Source organism: Hippoglossus stenolepis, chromosome 22 (genome assembly GCF_022539355.2).
Source record: "Hippoglossus stenolepis isolate QCI-W04-F060 chromosome 22, HSTE1.2, whole genome shotgun sequence".
NCBI classification, from domain to species: Eukaryota; Metazoa; Chordata; class Actinopteri; order Pleuronectiformes; family Pleuronectidae; genus Hippoglossus; species Hippoglossus stenolepis.
Window position 1 is genome coordinate 4,323,746 of NC_061504.1, and position 27,586 is coordinate 4,351,331.

The 27,586-nt window shown below is 40.1% G+C and overlaps 1 protein-coding gene across 2 annotated transcripts in view; it reads right to left on the bottom strand.

Annotated features, from left to right (window-relative positions):
- Nucleotides 1-1,408: 1,408 nt before the first annotated feature.
- Nucleotides 1,409-27,586, bottom strand: part of rerg (RAS-like, estrogen-regulated, growth inhibitor) — a 35,923-nt gene continuing 9,745 nt past the window's right edge. For both annotated transcript variants that reach the window (XM_035147034.1, XM_035147033.1), the window contains exons 3-5: nucleotides 9,576-9,632; nucleotides 4,661-4,734; nucleotides 1,409-2,855 (exon numbers count right to left, since the gene is read on the bottom strand). In XM_035147034.1, the coding sequence (XP_035002925.1) occupies nucleotides 2,445-2,855; nucleotides 4,661-4,734; nucleotides 9,576-9,632 (542 nt within the window). In that variant the 3' untranslated portion in view covers nucleotides 1,409-2,444. The remainder of the gene's footprint in view (nucleotides 2,856-4,660; nucleotides 4,735-9,575; nucleotides 9,633-27,586) is intronic.

A 27,586-nucleotide genomic window follows, 5' to 3' on the forward strand; every position in this document is an offset into this window, starting at 1 on the left:
TTCCCTGGAGCTTCCTGACTGAATGAGAGCAGGAGTGTGTGGAGTGATTTTACGTGTCTGTCAGTGCACTAGTTTAGAGAAGCAGAGGCACATAAGGAACTGGGTGTGTTCTGTTTAAATCCTGATAAGCTTAATATTCAGGGCTGCAATGAGTCCTTGAAAGTTCATGAATTCAAGAAGTAATCTAGGCCTTGAAGAAGGTTTTGTACTTAAACATCGGCCATTGAAAGTGCTTGAATTGATACTAATTGTGTCTTTGTACTTTTGATATTTTACTTATTTAACATCAGTAATTAGGGTCCATGATGCTCTTCATCTCAGTTTCTCTCAGCAATTGAACTTGTGTATGTGCTTGTGCGACTTGTTCTTTATATCCTTTGAGTTATGTCTAAATGATACAATGCATCTTAAATTATTGTGTCTATTTGACCTTTAACAAATCAAGAAGTCCTTGTGTTTAAATGTGCAGACCAGTGAGATCCAGTCATCCTTATATAACCTAATCAGACAGTAATCATCCGATTTACATTACATGGCAGGTTTAGAGTAAACAGTCTTTTTACATGTCCAAAAAACATGGTTGTGAAGCTTTTCACTAATGACACCTCTCAGCTGTTCATGACTGCCTCCTCCATAACCCACCACAAAGGTATTCATTATTTGTTCACTTAAGTTTTGTGGAATAGTTTAACATGCAAAAGGAAAAAAAAATTCCAGATTTAAACATGTGTGGCTATGTGTGAATAATAACATGCAGCAGAACCGTAGGTTGCAAATGGGTTTCAGGAGTTGGGTAAAAGCAAGTGTAAGTTTGGTCTGCAGACACTACGTCACTCTAGCTGGTTTTAGACATTTTCTGGAGGTTTGCCTTTCATGTATGAAGAATGCAGCAGGAGATTGTTCGAGCAGAGGCGTTTCCAGCACATTCAGGGGGTGGTGCCTAGATAGAACATGCAGGAGGTAGGACATGGTGAATAAAATCTGCTCCGGAAAGCACAGCACATTGAAAAAGACGTCACCAATAGCCCTGAAATCTTGTCCTTTCAAGGGACATCTTTGTCGGTGTGTTCTATTTATACAACACTTCTTTTTCATTCAGGGACATTTGTATTCTTCCATTTTTGCATTTGTTGTGTGCTTGACATGGCAGAAACATGCCCTCTCACTCTGCACTTTCCCTGCTATATTCTCACATGTGCAGCATCAGGAGCATCAGGAGCAACTGACTCGGATATTTGCATATATATATATATATATATATATATATTAGCCCTGTCAGAATTTCAGGAACATTTTCAGACTTCAGTGCATATCTTAAAGCAGCTTTTTTTAACGGTCTGGTTGAAGGCCTCCTAGTTAGTCAAATCACATTCACATAGATGTCAACCAAACATATGGACTCATTAGGTCTGGGATATATTGGTTTTAATTGCAAGTGAACAGCTGGTTGTTTTCTTCAGAGACGGGTCACACACTGGAGACAGATATTACATATTACAACAGTTACAGTATGAACTACTGTATATTTCTTTGGGTTCTGTATACACCTAAGACACAGCAGTGCTTAAGGCAATATTCTATCTCATTCGTACTGTAGTTTACAGTATTAACATTAGAGCCATGAATAGCCTCCCTGGAATGTGGCCATGTTAGGACGGCCATCTGCTTCTTTTCGTAGGTTTCAATAAAACTTCAGAAAATGTTCTCCCATGAGCCTCGACATGTTTTTGAACCTGTGCTTTACTTCCGTGAGGAAAAAGATCTTGTTAACATGTCTTAGCCCAACACAGGGAGCCGCAGTCCACTGCAGAACAGTTGAAGTCGACAGAACGTAGTAGACTTTGTTACAAGGTTTGCTTGAAGGACAGGATGTTGACAACTCTGGTAAATATTCAGAGTTGACGTGGGTAAAGGACAGTGGATCTAATAGTAGTTATCTGAACTTATTTTCCTTTGCTGACACAAACACATGGGCCGACGCACATCACAATATCCCCCTACTGACAACATACAGATAGGAATCTTCTCGTCAGAAAAGGCTTGGATTTGCTGCATGCTAAAAGAGACAGTTTGCATGCACGAGTTTCACACTGCTCTCTGGAATATTTATTGATTCAAAGAGTTAAATGAGAGGATAAAAGAAAAAGGTTGAGAACTTAATAATATCAATGATTCATCACGAACCATCTCGTATCATCTGTATCCAGTATAATTTTGAGTATTTGGGCGAGAAATAATAATAAACATTTACAATTGGAGAGTGCAATGTTGAGCACCTGCACTTTGGATCTTTTGATGGAACATGATTATAGAATAAGCAAAGAACACATTCCATGTCATATCAGTCACATTTTGTCCATTTTGGAACAAAAAATTCTTTAAAACATTTACAAAAATGTATATATTTTTGTTCTTGTGTGATCAGACGACTTTGTGGGTCTTCCCTAGCTGCTGATCTTGGTCAGCATCTTGTTGATGGCCTGTTTGACATGTGTGGTGGAGCTGCGGCGCCTGGCCTTGCCCTGCACGGCCTTGCGGCGCCTCACCTCGCGGCAGAGCTCGTGGAAAGCCTCGGCCACCGCACCACCCTCATCGGCACATGCTGAGCATTCATAGAAGGCGCATGCCATCTCAGCTGCCAGCCGCTCGCCTTCCTCTGTGCCAACCTGCCGGACATGGTCCAGGTCTGACTTGTTGCCCACTAGAACCAGAGGGACATTCTTCGGCTTCTTCACCTCCTCTAGGAGACTCCGAAGAGGTGCCACATCCTCAAAGCTTCCCCGGTCTGTGATGTCATAGACTATGATGAATCCATCACCCCAACGCATGTGACCCTCCCTCTGCTGGATATCCTCCTGAAATCAAAACAAAAAAGATGACTCTCAAATTGGAATTTTCAAGCTTAAAACAAAGATTTGTTCTGAACTTTTGTGTTAGTGACACTTTAAAGCATTTATGTTTTTCTGCCCTTTTGGCTTTGAACAAAAGAAATATTTATTCTTTGCAGTTTTCAGCCATGTTAGCTTGTATAAGACACCTAGTTCTCCTATCGAGTGTTTCATTTCTAACTCTTTCCACTCTCTCACACCTGCTTATGCTAGAAATGCAATATAGTGCAAACATTCAGGCATATGCTCTTAATTCGATAGCAGCAAAGCAGAAATATTTCATCTAGTAGTTCTGGTCTTAACTGTGCATACCCTGACTATAGGGAGGCACACAGATTCTGATCTCACAGTTGTTGGTAGAGGAAGCTTAAAAATACAGCATTCCTCCAGAGGACCGAGGAGAGTTTGACGTTTGTGTAGCTGACCGACTGTTGAACCTGGAATTTATGAGCTACCAAGAAGACTGCAGCCCCACAAATCATGTTAGAATTAGGACCATGCTTTGATAAGATCAGAGTCAGGAGAGGTCCGACATTCACCACAGCCTCGTTCAGAAACATTCAGACCTCATCCCAACGCCTGCTGAAAATAGACCACAGCGTAATGAGTGAGATGACTTGGCTGAAGAGTGGCAGGGGGAAATCAGCTGCCAGCAGAACACCTACGCACCAGTGCAGCATATTTATCATCGGCTGGAGGACTTACGCAAGTTCATCTTCATGTCCATGTTTCTGTCAGACTTCAGGAAACCACCATCTCTAAGTGCCATTCAGTCTCATATCCACTCCCACAACTCTTACCTCAAGTGTCCGTCCAAAGTAAATGTCGTGTCAATACTCAGCTGAATGATTTCAAGTATGGATTGTTTTTCAAATTTTTCCTCAATTTGGAATACAATTATTGTAGATAAGAGAATTGAGCAAATGATGTTTGTCAAAATTCATAAAGGGTTAATCAGTTAAAGTGTACCGTCACACAGACATAGTAAACATACACACACACATACGACAGACCAATTAGCTTGCTAGTGCTAAGTCACCTAGGTTGTCTAGCTATGAGCTACGACTCCAGTAGCTCCAGAGTTTCCTGATGGTCAAGACCTTGTTCATTCTGAGCCATTTGAACTGCTGGCACAGGCAGCTGGTGCTGAGATGCCGGGGCTAAACCTGGTCTGAGGAGCATGTTGGTCCTGAGGTTTTTAAACTGCTAGTGGCTGTCTCATAAATCCGGTTCAGACGGTGTGTGTGTGTGAGAGGAACAGCCAGAGTAGTGGTAATGGTAGATGATGTGGTGGTTTAGGGGGTTTAGTTTCAACAAAGATTTGAAAATGAATGCGGCTTTCCAGATTTCCACTTGAGCAGTCACTGTTGGCAGGGGACCAAGGGTGTTAACCTTTTCATATTTTTTATATATATATATTACATACATTACATACATTTCATGATGTAGAGGCATCCCAAACGGTTGACTCTACTCTTCGTAAGCCTTGGCCCTCCAATGTCCAAGATGGTTTGAAACACTAGGTGGCGTTAAGAGCCATGTTCAACCCATAAATGTCGATTATTTATAAATTTGGTAATAAATTTGATATTAAAGCCATTATTAATATATTTCATCCAAGCTGGGTCATAACTTAGTTTTCAACTAAAAAAAAACATTCAAGTGCAGTTCCACAGTAAAAGAAAATGCAGCATGCATAATTTTAAATCACTGTTTTGTATCAACTACTGAACGACAAATGTTTGACACAGTGGTTTGATCCTTTTTCTCACCTGCCCTGCAGTGTCCAGAATCTCCATGGAAACAACCTCATCATCAATGTTGGCTTGATGCCGATATGTGGATTCTGTAAGACACAAAGGACAAGAAAATTCAATCCAGTGAATCATTTGATACCAGTGACACCTGAGTCCACCTGACAAGCTCCACTCTTTCGACGTGAGCTTCTCACTTTAATTGAATAATTTTTTATGCCATCATAATTTTTTATAGTTATAGTGAAGGAGATGCAGGAAATGGTGAGGGAGAGTAGGGGAGCTACACAAAGTAATAGAGGACTGGGGACCTGCTGCTCAAGGTGTATGGTATGTGGCCTAATCATTTGCTATAGGGTCACTCCTGGGCTACATTCTTAGCATGTTCTCGGTTACCGTGTTCTCTTCTCAGCGGACATTCTCAGCAGGTTGTTGGACCCTCCTTGTTGCCGGGAGATGGCTGACTCCCACAATGACCTGAGATGGCCTGAGCTTCAACTCTAGCTGGGTTGAAAAACAGGATAAGCGCTGCTTATTCCTGGCCCAGGAACACAGGTGTGAACTGTGACTGTGACCTTTCATTCCACCTTGGACAGGGCAGGAGTTATCTGCCTGAATTGCTCCCTTGTAAAAAACTCCCATCTGTGTAAACACTTCGCAGAGAGCACCGACACAAACCCCCAAAGCCTTCTTGTAAAGACAGATTCTGTATGATTTCGCCATCATTGCTACCAGATGGGTTAAGCCAGCACTTTATCAAAGCTTCTTGAGGTTGTGACTCCAGTCTTGCAAGTGTTTCATCTTGTGAGTCATATCCTGCCTGTTCTGTTGCCATCTCTTGATGCATGGTGATTTTGTCAAGGGAGACCATTGGGAATCTTTGTTCGTTTTACAAGCAAGAAGAAATTCAATATTAGAAGAAAGAGACCAGACTTTAGTTTTTTCGTAATAAGAATTATTAAATCATGTTCCTTCCATCGCTGAGCTTTTTCCGTTCTCCATGAGTTTTAAAATGTATGTTTAGGAGGTGGGTGGTTCTGGAAGCATTTTTCCTCACTACCATTTCAGGTTCCTTTTAATGAAATCTCTTCTTATGAAATCAAAATTCTTCAACATAGGAACACAATAATTCGGAATGTTTTTACAGTAGTAAAACAAACTTCACGCTGTAAACAAAGGAGCGCGAAGCTAGTGTCAAGTTATTGGATATTTCTCACCAAACCACCATTAATGAGACAAACTTCAGAGAGTGAGTTTTTGTCATTGTTGGAGTTTAGAGTGTGAGCATATGGCTATTTCCTGGAAGCACTCCTGATCTGAATGGGAATTTTAATGCGAGTTATCAGTTTGTGATTAAACACTGGAAGCTGCATAGGTTGTGCCAAAGTTAGTATTTTTGCTAACTTAACTTATTGAATAACTAGCTAACATATCTTGTCAACCGAGCCAACTTTTCCGAGGCTGCCGGCAACAACACAAACTACTCTGAAGTAGCAGGGTTATTTATATTTAAAAAAAACTTGACCAACATCTGAAGTTTAAAGTTTTAACTCATGTTAATGTGAGAATTGAATGTTAGAATTTTAACTTTCTCAGGGAATATGTGCTAAAACATTTAAATATTTTTCCCTTTATGACGAAACTGCTACACCAATGATATACAACCTGTTGTACTCCCTGTAATTTAGTGCTAAGTTGAAAAACTCATGTAAACAGTGATACATAAGACCTGTCAGAAAGATGTTCAGACTTTGCGACGAGAGCGTTTTAAAGAGCAGGTCTGAAGCTGTGCTGTTTCTCCAGTCCCTGCACGTACACCCCACTGTGTCCCAGGTGTGCTCTCTCTTCCAGGATAAACTGCGTCCTGTGACGTAAATGAAATGTCACAGAGAGCCAGAGGCGGAAGTGGGACGGCGATTTATTGCTGTTTGGCCAGAGGCATGAGGAGCATCTCTGAGGAGTACCAGTCTTGACACTGAGACTCATGGGACTGCCTATTTCAGGAGCCATCACTCTGTCAGCTGCACACCAGTCTTCGTCCACCCCCTCTGTGTATCTGTTGCTAAATGTACTGACAGGGGGCATGGCCAGGATGATTTATCCGGCCCTACTATTCTTTCTAAAGGTCTTGGAAAGAAACAAACGCAGTAATTTTCCTGGCACCAAGCAATTTATCCCTCATAATTCAAAACCCTTCACTGCCTGCAGGCTGCTTTGGCAGGAGAGAGAGAAAGTGTCACGCCAGACTCCAAGTGTCAAAAACAAAAGCCAGTCAGCCAGGTCATCGGTGCGTGCTGCTCTAAAATCAACTAGATCAATATCAAAACTGCTTTATAGTTACTTATTTTCCAAATATTCTCACCAGAAATGTTATTAATGCACACATCTGATGCAGTATTGTTGATGTTATGATGCCAAGCTGAGTCAAAGGAGATACGACTGTAAGTAGCCTTTGAACATGGGCAGAAATCACTATTGCAATATTTTCCCCATTAGTATTCTGAGCAGCTGCTGTGCCACAGGGAATGAGATCCAACTGGTCGGCGGAAGAGTATCTAATACCCACAACATACACAAACTTAGACAGCCTTTTACTGAGTGTATGCGGCAAGACTGTCCTAAGCAGTTATCCACACTTTTATGTCTGTAATATGAGATGGTGCAATTATTGTTGTTTAGTACACTGTACATTTAACTTTATTAATAGATTAAACTGCAGTCAGATTATTCTGAGATGGCATCAAGCAGCGATGAGTTATGTTGAACTGAGGCTCATCATTACCATTATACAGTGGAAACTGCTTATAGTGATCATGTTTGTCCCGGGCCAAATTATCACTACAAGCGGTTGATTACTATAAACGAATTGCTTAGCTTCTGTATCATAGTCCCAGATCTGGAGGGAAAGGTAACATTGCGCACTGGCGTATTCGAGTTAGCTGACTTCTCTGAACCACTACAGTTTAAACGTATCAGCACTGATCATCACATAATGATCGATACTTTACTTCACTGAGTCAAATCTTTCTTTATAGCTGTGCATTAATTCATCAGCCCGTTCTGCTTGTTCTCTTCCTCTCTCTCGCGCTGACATTTGTACTCAGAATACTGAGTCAAATTCATTTGAAGTTGATTTTTGGAAACAGCTATTGAATGCACACTCTCTACCTGCATGATATCATACTATGATTTTACCATGTTGACCTCATGGGTTAATTTAGCCAGGCATTCTGATTGGTCAGAAACCCACGAACAGAGCTTCTGTGACGCCAACTTACACTCATTTCGTGCTTTTTAAAACATGCACACTGCTTGGAGTTCTTACAGTTCACATGCTGTATAAAGCTGGTACACATAGTTACAATACCCCACATTACAAAAATTCATCAGTTGGATTATTGTTGTGCTGTATTTTTAGAGGAAAAAAACAAAATCTATTTTTTCCTACTCATGTTTAAAGAAGGTGCTGGAGTTCTGTCCTCGGGGGGAAAAACCTTTCAGTTCCTGGTAGCTCTGTTTCTATTTTCTCACCTTAAAACCTAAAAATATCAACAACCATCACAGGCACGAGTTGTGACACAGACGCCATCATGGCTACAAGAATGTGATCATCCGGTTCTTACATGTAAGAGGTGACTAGCTTTAATTTAGAGTGCAGTCTGTCTATGCTGGTAATTGCATTCTCCTGAGATGTTGCACCTGATGTTTCCTCAGAAACAGATGTGGTGTTGAGTCGAGCACCATGTGAGCAATCCAGAGCCTCTGACAGACTGTGTGCAGCCAGGAAATGAAAAGCACCTTAGAGAGGAGGCATGATGCCTTTGTGGCCTATAATTACAGTGTATGAAATGAGCTCAATCAACATCAGTGTATATGGAAACCTATTCTATATTTTGCACCCGGGCAGGAAAAACACTCATAGCTAGAAAACACTAGTATATAGCATCACCTTGAGTTCAGCTTTTAATCACCCAAACTTTACAATCTAATCCACACATCCACTGATTAAATATTTAATGTCTGACTTTACTTTTGTGATGTTTTTTTCACTCGCATTTGATGCATTATGGAGTGTGGCTAATTCTTTACTTTTTTATTTTTTAATATATTTTCAATGTAATTATGCTGGTAGTGTTCCTTGTTTTTACACCTTTTAATATAGCATTTTCAAATAAATTCTGAATATGTATTTGACCAAAATCTCATATCCCATTAAAGTTTATTTCATATCCAGATAATCCTTTGCCATATGAATAGACGCAATTCCTTTGTTTATGTAAGTTGCAAAAGCAGCAGTTACCTCCTTCCATCTTGAGGTCATATGGGGGGTCACGGCCAGAAGCATCATGCAACGTCTAAGTCTGGTGTTTTGTTCTGAGCACTCAATTGTACTTGTTGTACTTTGCTGTCAACTGTAAACTCATTCCATACTGTTTATTATGATGTTTGTAGGGGTGGTAAAAGAGGTTAGTGGTGTTTGAGTCTGATCTGCAGCATTAGCCCTGCAGCAGAAGTGGCCTTGCTTTTAGATATGATTTTCTTGTAGGAGTAAATACAAATTAAAAATTATCTTTTTCCCAGAAAAGCACCAGCTGATGTTTTTACATTTGGTCTAGATTCACTTTAACCCTCCTGGACGGAAATGAGACACAGTTACTGAACTTTAGAGGTGTCAGTAAGTGGATTACCAGGTTAGCTGATTCCCCTGAATCCTCATGCTAAGTTTATAATCACATACAGGCTGTAGCTGCAGAGAGAGGTTTTTAAACATGTCCTCTAGCTCTCTGCAAGAGAAAAAGTAGTTGTGGTGATTCATAGCATTGATGGTAGCAGCAGTTGTACTGTTACCATTGCAGTAGGGATAGAAAAAGAGACAGCGGCAGTATTAATGGCAGCACCAGTGGTCATAAAAACAGTTATCTGATTGTCTTACCAAGTGTTGGGTCGTACTCCCAGATGAAGCGTCTGGTTAGAAATCTCACCACCAAAGCTGTAGAGAACAGATAAAAACATGTTGAGGATATGGAAACTGTTCAAATTCTTCTCCATGGCTTCCAGAATTTATTAAGTAGAAATTACGTTGGAATAGCAGGATTCTGTTTAACTGTGTATTGAATGAAAAATATACCTGAAGTGCCCGACTGTCGATTGATAATTGTGCTGATTATCAAGCTTTCGGGCCTAATATGACATCCACTACTTCCACAGCTAATCAGCTATGGATAAGCTCCCAAGAGGCCACAAGATCCAAAGCACTTCATCAGACTTTTCATCTAAATGCTAATTTGAACAGTTCCACATCATTAAGGCAGAGTTCAAACAGCCTTCAGGATGAAGCATCGGCTCTCAAAGTTCTTCATCAGCTGCATCTCTCATATGGGCTATTTAGTCTCCCCTTTACAACATCAGCCTTCATCACCAGTAAAAAAAAAAAAAAACATCCCCAGCAGGTCAGTGACTCACTCCCTTAATGGCTTACCGTCAACAAGTAATCTGCCGCATGGAAATTTTGATTTCCTTCATTTGACAGAATTAGGAGGCCTGTGGCTGTGTGTGGATCACACAGAGCTACAAACCAGTGTGTTTGCTGTTGAGTGAGACGACCTGTTATCACCACTTTGAAATGTGGTTCTACGATGGTGATGCAAAAGGTTTTAGGGAAGTCTTGAAGATTTAACAAAATTAAAATAAATCGGCACCCATTCAAGATGTAACCAAAACTAAGGACGTTTCTGCTTTCATTTTTCTTTTATTTCAACTTCTCATATTTTTTTTAATATTCACCTTTACTGCAATTTTCAGATTTTATAACGTGTCTATGGGAGGCCTCTGTGGTAATTCTATGAGGCATGACACTGCATGTGTTTTGTTTTATGTTGTTAATATCGTGAGAGAAAATCACAAGAGTTAAGTGGCAAACAATTACAAGTATCTTACTGTGAAGTAGAAATAGAACCCTAGTGGATTAGAATAAGTCACAGAAGAATGAAAATGGGCAGGAGGCAAATGCTTACATAACTGTTTGTCTTCTCTAAAGAATGACCCTGCACATTTAGGCGACAAAATCAGGGCATTAAAGACCGGCAGAGCCTGTCAGTTCACATGCTAATTCTTCCTCTTTATTTTGGTAGTATAAACGCTGCAACTTTCGGCACAATGTTATTACGTGCATTGAACTTCTGGGCAATGGCGCATAAGTAGCCATGAACGTACTCTACTGGCAATGGGAAGAAAGTCAATCGTCTTTTTTTTATGGCAGGTTCACCTGCATTTAAAAAACTTGCATATACCTGCAAAAATTGTACAGGCAAGAGCACATCCTCCTCAACAGGACAAGGAACCACACTTTTTTAAAAATCTTTAAGTGAATTAACACCTTCCTGACTTTTTCAGTCCCATACAAGAGCATTTTTTTGGGGCATTTTGCCGGTTGTTTGCTAAGACACATCAACAAGCAAATGTTCACACTTCCAGTCCACTTCTCTACAGGAGTTGTCATGTGCCTGAATGACTCCCAATGGGCCTGAGTGGTCCACTTGAGTCCAGGCAGGTATCTGTGTCCTTGTGATCTTATTGAGCTGCAGCTTATGGAAATGAGACAATGGAGAAAGAGCTCTCCCATTGAACTGGGGGAAAAAAACATCCATCTTGTTTGAGCCTGTCTTTGCTCATAATTAGCCACAATAAACAATGGGAGGAAACCAATTATGTCAGCCAGAGCGTCTCTGCCACGTTTCATTACTTTTCTAAAGAACTGAAGTCCAGCATTTGAGCTCACGGCAGTGGTTGATGATTCAATTTGTCATTTGTATGAATGGAATAGCTACAGAGAACTTCACCCTGGTTTTGTTGTATTACGTATTTTCTGTTGCAGAAGGCCGATACCCGTTTCTTCTCTGACCACATTTACTTCTCTTGTTCGGTGCTGAATTTTTCCCACTGAGGTTATTTTGTGCCGTTTCTGGTACAGTGGCCTGGATTCCAGGTAGACAGAACAACCAATGGGGTGTGAAGTCCTTTCCTCATTAGAGGTAACTGTATCTCCTGCTTTTCACTGCCACTGGAAAGAAATGTACACATGGAAGAAAGGAGCCTTTGTTATCGTGCGTCAGTATGGACATTGTGGCCCAGATTCACTAAAGGTTTGCACAAGGAATAGTGTGCTCTGAGCTGACCAGATAACAAAGACAGGCAAATGTGTGCAGTGAGAGGAAAGCTGAGATCGGTGCTGGTTAAGAAAGAAGAAGAAGAAGAAGAAGAAGCCTCTTTGCACCTGTCAGTCAAACTGCTTCGAAGTCCTCAGTTTTGTTGTTCGTTTTCCATTTTAATTGAAGGATTATATTGAGAGTTAGCTGAGCGGTGATCAAATTTCAGATCAGGTGGCACAACTGTAGTTCACCTGGTTAAGCAGCAGCCCATCATCCCAGCCCTGTCTGTCTCCACTGACTGTCAGTTCAAGGCAAAACAGCTATAATAATTATTAAACCCAAAATTCTCATCAAATCAAATCACACGTCGTTCAATTGTGCTTATAATAAACTTGCTGAATGACGTGAAAAAAACAACATACAATCAGTCATAGATTTAGAAGATTCTGACCAAACACTGTACGCTAACCCTAATACCTGTGTGGAGGTAATGCTAGTGTTCCCCAACCCTAACGGGGATTGTGTGATATATTTTGTCATATTCAAAATATTGTCAATAATTGTCTTTTAAGTTGCATTAATCAATGTTTTTAGGTCAACTATGGATGAAATGACCTTTCACCTGATTCTTTCATCAACTATCATCAACAGCATAGACTAGGTTAGCAGTCAAATAAATTGGTATGTAGGAGCTAAATAGACACATTTTCTTCAGCACTTGGTGGAAAGCAAAGCGAAGCTACATTTCAGACTTACTTTTGCCAAGTAGCCAGAAACACAACTCGGGGTCAGTGGTAATCTTGCTGTATGTCAGATGGATTACACATTCAGTAGGTAATTGTTTTCCAACACGTTGTTGGGTCAATCACTGACTCCTCCAGTCCACATTCTGAAGTGTCCTTGGGCAGGTATGTGTCAGACCAGACCTACTTAGACTAAAGCAGCTAAACCACATGCTGCATTGAGCCAGAATGTAGTCATTGCTCATGAATTCAGCTTTTTAATTGTTAGAGAGAGAATATATTATTTGTTACATAGACTCATCAGTGTTGAATGGTTTTACAGTTTGGCAAGCCTCTTGAGTTTAATGTTGAGGTAGCAGTGGGCAATACAGTATCAGCAGGGTGGCTGAAGAGAGATGTTCTGACAATCACCTGCACTGACAGGTCTCCTGTGACACTGACACCATGCGCAGGAACAGATTTTCTCACCTGAAAACTGACAGATGTTGTGTTTATTCCCTGATTTCTTCTTCCTCTCATACAGTGTAGTGCTTACAAAATTACCTGCCATGTTAAATGCAGCTGGTCTTATATATAATATATTGCATCTGACAAAATCAATAGCCTCTTGCCTTCTAGACCAATAGACCTAATATAGTGTTACTCTCATTACTCTCATTCTCAACCTGCAAACTGGATTTTCACAGCTTGATATTCCCCAACAAATACTGTAGCTGAAGACTGAGCCGAAAGACTGATCCTATTTTATCAAATTCATCAAACAATCCCGACTTCAAAAGGCTGCTGTGAGTGAACGGATTGAGCAGTGCCAAGTTCTCAGATTTACGTCAAACACATCATTCACGGGAGGTGTTTGCCAAAAGCAGCTTTTGTCCAAAGTGACCTAATCACATTAGCGGCAGAATGTTGGACTGATTGCAAATAAAGCAAGAGCAATTAGCGGCGCCCATGGCCCTGCTCTGATCTGGCTTAGTGTTACTCATTGATTCCCCACGGCCATTAGACGGACACCCACGGCTCTTTGGTCACTTCGTCCACAATAACACCTCTTTCCTGGCTGGCAAATAGGTCTCTCCCAGTGCTGTGCAGCTGCAGCCAAGTTCTGTACCTATTGTGTTCATGTCATGTCAGGTCATGTCATACAGGCCAGTTGTGCTGCTAAAACTGGAGTGGGAATAGTTGGACTGGGACTGGCTGAAAAATCAGGTGGCAGAATTAAAAAGTGCCAGTACTTTATGTGGGGGTAAAAGACTAAATATTTGGTCCAAAGTCAGACCTGAATCAGATTTTTAACATCTGTTTTACTGATTTGTATTTTGGGGAAAACAGCATTTTAGTAAAACCAAGCCAAACTGCAGTAACACTGTAGTGCACTATTGGTTCCCGCACAATCTGTGGCTGAACTTGTCTTCGCACTTACTTTGCTGTTTAACAATCAGCTGTAGAGTGTTGACCCAAGAGTGAAAGCCAGCTGATGAGATGGTAGCTATGGACAACATTAAGTAAAGCTAAATCATTTCCCTCTATCTCTTTTATCCGTAACTGAAAATTTTGACATTGTTAATTCATATCATTCCACATAAATAAATGAGACAGATGCAGAATAAAACTTCAGGTTAATCCTGCAAAAGCTAATATAACTAGCTAGCAGGGATGAAATGTTTACTGGTTTCCCTGTAAACCACACTAACATTCCTGACAGTTGGTGTTAATTGTCATTAAAACTGGCTTTGATTACCACGCTTCAAAGAAACTCAGGGTAAATACTGTTTAGTATAAACCAAAGTTAACAACCGACTCCCTGAGGCAGAGTTGCAGCATGGAACGTGTTTTGTTTTTTTTAATTTTTTTTTAGCATCAATGAAAGTATGTCTGAAGTGTGGTACTAAGCTCTGGAGTCATGTTTAGATGGTCACCTTGTCTGCAGAACATGCAGAAAGGAAATCACTGAAAGGTTGGGGAAAGTGCTTGCTAATAGCTTGTCAGTAATGTAAAGTTTTACCCACTTTTGTTAAAACACTACACATTGTTGTGTGTCTGCTGTACTCATTTGCTCATTGAAGAAAAAATTTGTCACACAATAACATAATTAGCTAATTTAAAATCCTGGAGGTGTCAAACTGGTTGTATAACAGTTCTAGTAGAAGAAACACAACAGACAACAGATGTTTTTAGTTGTGGGGCTCATTGCAAAGTTATTGTCACCATCTTCATAAGACTCATATGTATTTACGTAAGATGTGCATGGAGTCATTGGAATCCTTGCATTTAATGTGGTTACACTGCCTTTAATTAAAAGATATTGAATTGAACATCAAAATATTGTATTGATTTCAGTACAAAAGTAACAGTAGTAGCTTTGTAGTTACTGCCGTTAACCTTTGCAGTGTAGCATTGATGGAAAATATCCTGTCTGAATTGATGTGTACATTTATTGATGAGTAAATTTGTTGCTTGACTTACTTATACTGTTTTGACTGAAAGCTATCAGTGGCTTCATAAATAACTTAATCTCTATTAAGCACATGAGAGCTCAGAAATATTAATAAATTATTAGTGGCATTAGCTCTTCGGGAAAAGTCCACGTAGTTGTACATGGCGCTCAGAAGTGCTGAATGATGTCCTCAGAGCTGCTGTAAATTTGCTCCTCTGCTGGCGGCGAACACTGTTTGTCTCATGTTTTTACGTGAATAGAAGAGAGGTGAATCATTAACCAGACGAGCAGTTTCTGGGGTTTTATTGCATTTCTGTCCGAAGAAATGCAGACGATTGCTGCCCTGCTGTTCTGTTGGCAGACACAAAGCTGCAATTTCCAAACGACGTGGCCCCAAATGCTTGTAAAGGGCCAAAGCATTAAGAAATACGATGTTTCGAGGAGTCCTCCAACATTTAATCGTTTCCGTAAATATGCTCCACATCTTATCCTTTACTCTGCAAAACACAATTGACAGTTTTGTTCCAATTATCTCAAGTAGTTTGGGATGGCGAGACTCATTACTGGCTATGAAATTGCTACTTTTGCTGCAGGCCCTCATCTCTAATCAATATCTCCAGCAGTTATTACCAGTTGTTGAGAACAGTTGGATAGATTACACTGCATTGTGCCGTGATTATTGATTTATGATTTCCTGGTAATCCCCTCAGCACATTAACAAGGACTGAAAAAAGGACAACACGTAAAAGTGCGGCAGTTTTGAAGAGCTCATTTTGTCAAAGCTCAGACATTAATTCTGAACATCTGTTTAACTTCAGAATTTACACAAGGAATAAATCACTTCCACAGAAGAATAACTTAAGACTCAACGTGTTGTGAATAAAGTACGAACACAGGAGAACATTGTTTGCAGAGGGCAGAGGCTGACGAGGAAAGATGGAAAACAGGTTCCTGTTTGTTGCCCCAGAGTTCTCACAAATTTCCTCAACTTTTTTATTAATGTGACGGACACAGAGTCGGAAAGTATCGTGATAAATTTGATGGAACAATGGCATAAGCATTCTTCTTTTCCCCCATAGTCCTTCTCACTATATAGATGGAAACATATTTTCAGTTTCTAAATGATATACAACCTCTGTCTGTCTATTAAATGCCACTGTTTTTCATTGGTGAAAATGCCTCTGTAGGAATATGGGATTGTTTCTTCACACACTGAGAAGTGACTATCCTGATGACAGAAGCAGGCAAACAAACTAGCTACAAAAGCACAAAAACCACTTCCTGAACAGAAGGTCACACTACTTTTCTCAGTCTCAGAGCTTTCCCAGAGTTCCTGTCACCACTAGCCTCTCCCTGGGGCACGTCCGCATCCCAGACTACCAATACCATGTCTCTCTGGGACTGCTTGATAGACAAAAGTGACATTTGTACATATCCCTTTGGAACAAGGACTTTTGGGAGGTCCTGCTGTACCAGGGGGAAATATTCCATCTGTCTTCTGCCAAATATAAATGAGATCTAGTCCGATATCTCATCATGCCAGTCCCTTTCCAGATCAGAGTGCAGCTCACCAATAAGGCTCCATTTATATTTATTCTAGGATTTTAACCAATAACCTATGAGAAGGGTTGTGGGAATTCTGAAGTGAGCAAAGTAACAATAACACACAAGGCAACAGTAAACATATCCACTCTGACAGGGGACTGCGTCACTGTCTGGGCCAATCAGGGACAATATTTAACTTTGTGCAGTGAGCTGAGTTAAAGGGGAATTCTGTGTTTGAGCCAAACATCGCCTTTGAACAAGACATACCCGACGAAGCACAAATCAAGGAACCGACTCCAACATCTGACCAACCTTTTAGCACCTTTTTATGATAATTAAAAACACTATAACTGAGCTTTGATGAGAAAATGATGATGGCATTATGTCCTCAATTTTAAATTGAGTCCACTAACCCCTTTTCATGAATGCTGAATAGGTGATTTATATATTTGAGGAAAAAATAGCTTTCTAAGAAGTTATTAAAGCCCAATGACAAAGAAATGTAATTGGAGCTTGATATTCTAAAGTTTAACCATAAACTTTATTATAGATAACTGTAAAAAAAGAAAACAAAAAAAAACAACCGAATGTATAGAACTTGAATTACGAAAATAAACATAGGATGGACATTCAGTCTATCCTACTTAACATCTGTGTGCTCAAGCTTCTGTTTGATGCTGGCACACAGCCTACCATTTAAATTAGTTGTGCAGTAAACACACACATTAAACACGCTCCCTGCCTCACGAGATGCCATTTTGGCAGCAAGATTGGCTTTGCCAATTTCAAGCGATGTGCTCATAATAAATCAAACCACACTCGAACCATCATGCACTGCAGGGTTTTACTCTCTTGAGCTACTAATTGTTTCCTCTAATGCAAAGGGATTTGCTGCAATCATGAGCAGTGTAATTAGATGAGCTGGTATTGTTGGTAAGACAAACAAATTAGATCTTTAATAAAGCTCATTGTAATTCAGTCTAAAAGAATGGTCCTCATGATGAACATCCCAAAAAATATCACCTGGCTCTGCATTTGTCCTCAGCTCTACTCTGAGCTTTAGCATCTTTCAGTTCATTGTTTGGGTTTTCTGGCCAACAGCAGTAAACAACTTCAATCACAATGTCCTTACAGCTGCGTGGTATTTCAATAGGAACAGTGACTATCGAAAACAGAACTAATCAGAGTATGTTAACAAGATCAATCATTAAGAGTAAAGTGGTAAAAAAAGCCAAACTGATTTACTGAAGTATAGAAAAAAGAGATGAGGTCAGATGAGTCATCCTTCACCATATTCTTGACTAGTAAAAGTTTGTGCCATACACAAAGTTGTTTTAGTTGGTAGAGAGTAGAGTCCAAAACAAAGCTAAAAGTAGAATAAATATTGGACATCAAATCCTCAGGTTTACCTGAGTCCAAATTAATGCTGCTCCATGTCTGCTGGGGGATGAAACCATAGACTGTATATAAAGATGGACGACACCTCTTAACTTTCTCCTACTATCCAGAAAACAAACCAAAATATCTTGGATATGAATGCTGCCGTCTCAGCTTTCAATCATGACGTTTCACCTCCTTTTTATAGCATCAAATAAGTAATTATAACCAAACTTATCAGAAAAAAGTGAGAACTTGAACATCAGTGTGTAAAGAACTAACTTAAAATGAGAACCATTCGATGTGTTCTTTGATTTCCTTTAGTTTTTAGTTTGTTCCACGTCCCCTCCGTTAACATACTGGAGGCTCTTTGTTACACTGCAGCCAGTCATGTCATCCATCTTTTATATACAGTCTATACAGATGGTGTTTAGGCTGATTCCAAGTTGCTAACAATCAATTAGCGCAGGTTAAATGAAAAAAAATCTCTACTTCATTTTACTGCCACTCACAAAAATACCATTAATCATGTTTAATTACTTCTAAAACATTTGAGGGTTTAACTCATTTGAATTCGATGCCTCCAGTAATATGAGCTCTCACATCTATTCAGTAACTACACAGAGGTGTGTCGAGATCTGACTCAACAAATGAAGTTATTTTGGTCTCCAAAGCAGGTGACGCAAACACCTCGTAGGAAGAAAACCAATTAGTTTTTGCTTCGCTGATTCACAAATGCAGTTGCCAGTTCATCCAGTTAAAAGCGCCACTCTACCTCATACAGTATAAAAGCTTCAACTTTTCAATGCACCTCTAGTTGAATACACTTAGCCTTTGCACTACGAAGAGGCATGCCCCTTTGTTTGAGCACAACAAGTCACAGTATATATCGAGTTCACTTTGAATGACAGTAAAGGTCAAACAAACTCCCCTGCGCTCCACTTTGGACGAGCTCCACAAGCTCACAATGGCAGCGAGGGGGGGGGGGGGCAGCCATTCTCCTTAGGGCCCCGTGGCTCTGCAAAATGGTACACCAGAGAGGCTTTGATTTCACATCTCTGAAGATGCAAAAGGACAAAAGCTCACAGTTGTGGGGTTAGAATGGGAAGGGCGTGAGGATTCAGACACCGCATTCATCCCTTTAATTTAGTCTAACAATAGCACCACAGCGCTATTCATAAAGAGCCATGTGTGAGGCAGATGGGGGCTGTGGTTACGGGCATGAAGGTAAAGACATGTACAAGGAAAAGCTGAGAGAAAGGGAAGTACCTAATTTTACCAATAAAACTGACAACCTGTGTATTATAGCATTTATACAAATATCTTGTCCACACTGTAGCAACTGTAAGCACTGTTGTTTAGCAAGAAAACATCATTCTTTCTAACATTTTATCAGGCCTGTTACTTGTATTTAAAGAGGGAAAATATGTGATCAAATACTGCCTCAGAAAATCATCTTTGATTCTGCTTTTGTCTTTTCTACAATATAGTAGAGGTATACTGTTTTTGTTTTTGGAGTGATTCTGATAACCTTAACACACATCAAGTGTCAAAATTTAAGAATAAATTACTCCATATTCCAATGTAGGGAAAGGTCCATTTCTGTGATGCAAGCAAGATTGAGCCATAGTAAACAAAAAACAATTGCTCAGTTCCTTTATTAGAGTGAGTGGCCATGCTAAGTGGTAGCATTAGCCTATTTTTGGACGTTTTTAAAATGACGAGAAATATTTGACGAATTAGTTTTCATGTCTCCTTCTTGTCATTGTCCTTTACTCTCTCAAAATGATCCCACTCTCAGGATTTCCACACATATTGTGTGATAACCATCCAATAGTCTCTTGAATTGTCTTGTGAATGTTTTTTCCCCTGCGACCGACCAACCAATCACAACTTGATCAAGACTCTTTTCATCAACTGACATTTGGTCGATTATTAGGGGCAGTCCTAAATCAGTTACTGTGTTAAGTGTATTTTCTGTCACGTGACTGTCAGGTGAACGTTCACAGTGGAAGTAGCTTTGCTTGATGCATATAACTGAGAAGCAGCAGAATCTTGAGTCTTTCTTTAAGGCAGTTGATCGGCATACTGGGAAATGCTCATCTTTTAATTTGGTAAGAAGATCTGTACCACCCTCTGTTTGGTAAATGCAGGTAACCATATACCAGTAAGCTTAGCTTAGCATAAACACTGGAAGCAGGTGAGAAATGCTAGCCCGACTCTGGAAAGAACTCAAAATCCCTCACCAGGATGTCTAAAACACATTTATTAACATCTGTATCTTATGTATTTAATTGATCAATGCAAAAACTTAACTGTGAAAGTAAGTTGCAGTATTATCAGTCTTATGTGCCAGACTATTTCTTGTTCCACGTATTCCTTTAACACTCTTAACTTGCTTTGAACTTGCTTTGAATCCTGTATAACCCGCACAACTAACCACCACAATTGGAACAGTGTCTCTCAAGCTGCTGTCGCCCAGATGTGTAGGTGCATTTTTGAGGGGGCACACATTCACTATTGTGTCGATTTGGCAGCAACGTGTGGTGGCATCAAAGCTGCATATAATACAGCACACATGGCATTTGACCAGCCAAGATAGATCTTAGTTTGACTTTTCTTAGACTGCCTTCTCTCACTGATGCCAGAAGGTAGTTATGGACTGAGAATCTAAGTCTCCTTTTATTAAGCCCCAAAGACTTGCAGAATAAAGTTTGAAATTAAAACTAGATAATTAAAAAAAGAAAGCAGATGTCACTTGTTAATAAATCAAATATCACTGAATATTAATGAGCCAGAACCTCAGCCGATAAGCAGCTTCCGAAGCAATAGAAGAAAATACTTAATGGATCCCTCATGAAATTTTAAAAGCACTGCTAATCTCAAGAGAGTAAGGTTTAAAGCAAGGAGGGAAATAACAGCGATGACTCACGCCAGTCGAGGACAGTGACGGACGTCAGGTACCAAAAGTGGAGAATGAACAATATGTGGAGGCTGGGAGAGTTGGAGGTGGGCTCTAAAAATAATTCAGCTGAAGAAAAAGGCATTAACATTAAAGAATCCCACCTTAATGTGACATAATCATTTCCCTTTATGGGTCCACCACTTCATACGCGTGTGTTTCAAGAGGCGGCTGATTAATTGGTTTGCTCATATTAAACTGAGAAGAGGCACAGAACATTGGCTGCCAGGAACGTTACTCCAGAAATATCCTTTCTGGCAAAAAACAATATTTGTTCAACCTTTTGAGTGTGCATTGCGAAGGAGTGCCGTTGAATAGAAACACAGGAGGAGGTCTGACACTGAAGCAGGTCGATCGGCCTTCAGAGAGCTCAACAGATCAGGTGAATGACAAGAGACTCACCTTGTGCCTCTCTGAGGACAAGGGGAAGCTCCAGGCAGCGGGTAATGTGTTCATTATATGTGGAAGTGGAGGAGGATGGAGAGGGACAAACAGAGTGTTGGCACAATGAGGAATTTCAGCTTCTCTGACAGTTTAATGAAGCCTCAGAGCTTTTAGGGTGCAGGAACAGATGGACTACCTGCATCCAAAAAGTCTACATATAGCTATGGGTATAGACTGTATATAAAGGTTTGGACAACATGTCTCCACTTCCGGAAACAGTTCCTGGTGATTTCTGAGTTGCTGATATTTCTTACTGTTGCCAGCTAGAGAGACAGACTCTGCAACTGTTTGATGATGATTAGAATGAGAAGTCATTTTCAAATATGTTTCTGAGGAAATTCTTTGTACCACGGTTTTACAAATTCTTTTAAACACTTCTTTTGACACCCCACCTCCCAAATATATTCCTGTGAGAAGAAGTCTTCAGTTTTTATAATGACATACATTTTTAGTTGTTTGTACATAAAATACAGTTACTTGATCATTCCCATGTCCATATTATGCAGATGAGTCAATTACTGAAAGAACAGAGATGGGTGACACAGCTGATTATCTGACACACGTAGTGTGTTACATTGACGCACTCAGTTCCTTTTCCTTCATCTCAAGTCTGTCAGGTTGTATCTCGCCTTTGAACAGAATGAGAGATTTCTGTGATTAACGCAATTCGATCAAATAGAAGGACAATGCTTAATCATCAGTTTGTCGCTGTTAAGGTTGACACATCATGCTTACACTTACAAAGAATTTAGAAAAGTCTGTGATTACTTGACAGAATTATTGATGGATGCAGTTTACTCCCCTAACGTAAAAAGAAATCAAGGATTAGGGTTATTTTTTTTGTTCTCTCTAAAACCACTAAGGCTATAAACCTCTGATAGCAAGTTGACGTCTGTGACGGGAGCGGATACAAACAGACTCACACTCATAGATGCAAACACACAACAATCGAATGCTTTTCTCTCACTCCTTCCCGTTCTCACTTAACAGGCAATAAACTTCACCATTATCCGTTCTCACGTCACTGTTTTAGTAGCAACCTAGGGTGCACACTTGGCGCTGGAGAGTCAGTCATATGAATTGTTCTGAAAACTATGAGTTATTGAGGAACTCGGAGGCCGAAAAATAAAACACACCATCCTTTTATTCCAGACTTGGCCTGTGTTTTTTTTTTTTACTTTTGAGGAGTTTGGGAAAAAACACCCTGCGACAACCTTCTCGGTTCTTTTTTTCCTTGTGCCAGATTTTTGAATTATACCCAGTTAAAATACATTTCAGTCACTCGTGAAGACCACTGATTTTCTTATTATATAACTTTTTGAATAAATAACCTCTGTGGGTTCATGTCTTTCCCATTCCGTCCTGAAAGTATTTCATCAAATCATTTTTCTTAATCTGTCTCTGGCAAAGATAACACACGCACATCCAAAGCTTCCCACAGCATTAAATAAAAGTGGGCTTTTTTTTATTTGGGAATTTCAGTTCTTTTCCATCACACTCCCTCATCAACAGCATCACTCATCCCCCACACAGAAATCCTATTCAGTTTCACAATCTGATGTTAATATAGTACACACCTGGTCCTGGTTGTGCTGCTGCCAAGGCCTTATTTGACTTTTTCACCCACACTGCAGCAAAAAGCTCTGAACTCTCAGCTCAAAGCGAGCAAACAAGAACAATTTAAAATAATGAAGTCTTAGCTTAGTTTGGTAGTTTAAGTCTTATGTAACACACATTAGCTCATAAAAGTCGCTAAATGTTCTGTACAGTAGACACACCCCTCACTGAACACATCACTCCAGTCGTTCTTAAAGCCACTTAAAAACCTTTTCAGATCTCTTATCTAAAAGAGTAAAACATACCTCTGACACGCTGATAAGAGCGTTTGCACCGCAGCTTAATGTAGTCAACAAATCATACCTTACAGCTGCTCACATTGTCTGGCATGACAGAATTTAATCTGGGAAGGCAAAACAGGCAGCCAGCTTCACAGCTGTGGGCTCTCTCGGCTGTCAAAGGCCAAAGATGTGTCTGGAAACTTCCAGCAGCAGGATGAGCCACTGTCCCAGTGTCTCTACATCCTGTTAATTGCTCATTGGTGCAGAGCGGGCAGCTATGCACAGAAAAGCCTGATGGATGTGAAAGCCCGTCATTTATTTGATTACTTTCCAGGACTTTAATTTCCTGCTGCAGACATCACACAAAGTTGATTTTGGGAGCAGCATGATCACTGCAAAAGTGATTTGAGTGTGAGAGGTTGGCTGTGCCATGTTTCAGCAGGAAGCCAATTTCAGAGCTATTATCATGAGCTCACAAAGTAATGCTGTCAAAACCATTTAGAGACCTGCTGCTATCTCGTTACATTGTCCTCTACATTGACTGTTTTTATGTACATTAAAAGGAATTAGAGATCCCCGATACAACACAGTTTATACCATCGACAATATTACAACATTACACCTCTAACTAAATGACAGGCTTGCTAAAACCTAACCCATCCTAGATGTATAGCCATCCTAGATTATCTGTGTTTTTCATGTAAATGAGGGGGGTGGTTTTGGCAGGCATTTTCAAGGTCAGCTCAGTAGAGGCCATTTCTCTACATTGTTGTTTTTGTTGTTTCTGCAGAGTGGTTCTTCTTTTTCCAACAGGGAGGTTGTGTTTTTGTCATTGTTTTTTATTTGTTACCCACTCAATTTCGGAGCGGATCCAAATAAATGAGCGCATCCAGGAATTTTTTTCATTTTCTTTAACATTGTGAAATAGGGCGTTACAATACATGAGAGTTGTATCTGTTATACAGATATGTCTGTAAGATATGGTGGTGGGCAGAGAAGGTAGGGCAGAGTGCTAGTTGCTGGTTGTAAATGTCAGTTGTATTGCAAATGATAAAAAAAGCTAAACGAGAGAATACTTAACCTCACTGGAATGTTACCTCACATGCTGTAGTGTAAAATCTAAGCCATTTTTATATTGATTAATTTCCTGTTCCTTTTATAGCTGCCATGACATAACAGTGATTCATCAACAGAAACATGTAAATAAAGAGCATGGAGGTAAAGTTGGTGTAATTTGTTATCCCCTTCAGCAAAGCATTAGATGAGACCAGAACCTTTTGATGTGACGGACAGGGGAAAAAGGCCGATCCAAGTGGTGATACGTCATCCGTTATTGCTCTTATGGTGAAAAGAAAAAAGATCTTCACTTTGTCATTCAATATGTTTCCTCACAGTAACAGTCAGCACCTTGTCACAAAACTCGTAAAAACATGGATTTGCGGATTTTCAGTGTCAGCTCTCAGTCGGACATAGCTGTCTGTTTGTCCAGCAGCATTGATTTGTTGTGGATTCGTCTAGCCTGCCTGTTTACATCATGTTCCAGACCACCCTGTGCATGAGACTGATTCATTGTCCCTTCCCACTTTTGGAAGTGCAGGTTAACAGTTGTATTGGTAACCCTGACCCAGACACATGTTGGCCGCCTCCTTTCTAATTGTTCTGTTCTCTGGCTGAGGTAAGGTGGGACATTGGTGGTGCGACAGGATAAAACGTTTTCCAACCCCTTTTTTCCAAAGCACACTGTATGTAAATGTCTTTGTGTGCCAGTGTTTTCACAGAATAAACAGCCAGATTTTATTGATATATTGGATAAAAGTAGGATCGTGACTAGCATTTAGAAAAAACTACTGAACCAATGTTACTGAAACTTGCACTAAATTGCAGCTTGATTGAAATCAAGGGGACTGTTTAACCTTGCTGGAGGTATGTTCTCTACTGAATGCCATTATATTGCTGTTCTCCAGCAATCTGGTTCTGAAGCTGCTTGATGCTCTGTTATGTTCATTAGCTAGCAGACTGCTGGTTGGTTGAGAGGAGGTGAAGGGCTTCTAAGATAGATGCCTGCTGCAAATGAAGCACACCAGTAAAGATGCAGGCCATAAAACCAAAGCAATCAGCTGAAGGGAAGCTAGAACGTTTCATAGGGCTGAGCTATGAGCTGCAGAGTTGGCCTATTATTCTCTGTTTGGTTGTCACTTCAAGCCAAACCATTTTCTTTCAGTGTGGTAATCTGTGCAGCTTTAATGACAGTGAATGTACTTTTTTTTTTACCTAACTGACAAAACTACAGAGAAACTTTGCCAGCGAGTTCTTTAATTCATGATATAAATCCATTGTGTGTGTGTGTGTGTGTGTGTGTGTGTGTGTGTGTGTGTGTGTGTGTGTGTGTGTGTGTGTGTGTGTGTGTGTGTGTGTGTGTGTGTGTGTGTGTGTGTGTGTGTGTGTGTGTGCGCTTGTGTAGACGTGTGTTTAGCAGAGTCCAAGTTGGAGATACAGTAATTGGACAAATTTATCTTATTTCCTGAACCCCAGTTTCTCCTCAGCTGAGTCAATAAACCAAAGGCTTCCAAGTGCCAGAGCAGCCACACTCAACTTAATACACTCTGCTCTTTGTGAGCGCTGGATCGCTCTGCAGGAGTCCAGGTCAGACCATCACAAAGAGCCCGGTTAACCCTCAAAGCCGCCAAGACACCCAGTGGCTCTGCTGCTACTCTTTTTGTTTTCCCCCAGCCAGCAGTGGGAACATAACAGCCTCTGGATGTGAATGATCACTATTTAAGCGCAAATACACTGAACTCCAACTAAAACAAGTACCATTCACGTCACATCACTTACCCATATGCACAAGTACCGCTATCCAAAATAAAGATGGGAAAATTGGTGGATTTAGAACATAAATATTGTCCAAGCACTTAAAGTCTGAAGCTGTGAACAGAGAAGCTCCATCACGCAAAATTTCAGTTAACTGAATGGTAACAGGTGATGTTGATTTAAATGACTAGTCAGGCTAGTGACATGGCTAACTGAATTGCAATATTAGTCAGGAAATCAGTCCACCACTTTTGTTCAGACAACTATCAGATGAATTCCTTGAAATTACAGATATTCATGGTCCCAGAGGATGACTTTGGTAATCCCGACTTTTTCCTCCAGCACCACCATGAGATTGCAAATTAGGGCTTTTAGTGACATATTTTACCAAATATATGGGAATTTTGAGTTGTATTAATAAAGAAAAATTACCACCTACAATCAGAGTGCCCAGAAGATAAATCTAATGACTCTAAATTTTTTATCTGCAAAGATTTGTTTGCCTCATACTTCGGTTGAAGTATCTGCAGGTATATATAAATATAATATATCCATGAGTGTAATCTGTAAAAAAAAAAGGCATATAGGTACAATAAGATGGTGAATATGGGAAATAATATATCTGCTACATTTTAGCATTTTCAGTTGCTAGCATGGCCTCTAGTCTCTTACTCTTATTGGTCAATACAATAACATTGTGAAAACAGAAAGAGCAGTAAAAAATGTTGTTCTGGGAGGTTAAACTTTAATGTTAAACACTTAAAACCTCTTTACCTAAAATGGACAGATAATATAGTTTTATTTACCGCAAACGAGTCTCCCTCCAACACACCAGAAGCTTTTAAAACATGTCAAATGTGTATAACATCAGTGTTTAGTTTTTCCTTCCTGTTATATTGGACATTAAGTGGGAATCTAATTTACAGCCCAAGTCCAGATGTTTGCCCTTGTGAAGAAATACGATTATTAGAATCTGTGGGCTTCCACCAAAGAGCTATATTTAGATGAGAGCCGTTCATTGTTCACTGAGGCAACATGTAGCTTCAGAAGTGGAAACAATGACTACTCTAGTGCTGTGTGCATCATAGAGAACAACAGGAGACATTCAGGTGACAGGATAGTATCAGGAAAATCTGCTAAACTGCTTGAATCAATTGTCCACGGGAAAATCCAATGTTAGGCTGTAGTCAGTGTTGAAGGGTTTTCCAGCAAGTAAGCAATGAGTTCATTATGAGGACTAGACAAAAAGCAGGATGGAAATTAGACTTCTGACACCCTCATTTGACTTAAGACTAATTTTCTCTGTTCTTCCACACTGCTGACTTAAGCCCAGGCATCAGGTCAGGAGACAAAAACACGATTGAACTGTCTGGAAATCTGTTTTAAGTAGGACACTCCATCAGCCATAGCCCCATTTATGACCTCAGTGACAGAGCGTTCCCAATACAAACCTTCAGGGAATAGTAGATTTTTTTCATTTGTGCCATACAAGTGGCATGGTCTAGAGATCCAGCATCAGTCAACTGATCGTGTATCTCAGCAAAAACTTACCAGGCTGCGCTGAAATTTTGTACAGATATTCATGGTCTCCAGGGTTAGATCTTACTAAATTTTGATCGCCTGACTTTTCTTCTAGCACCAC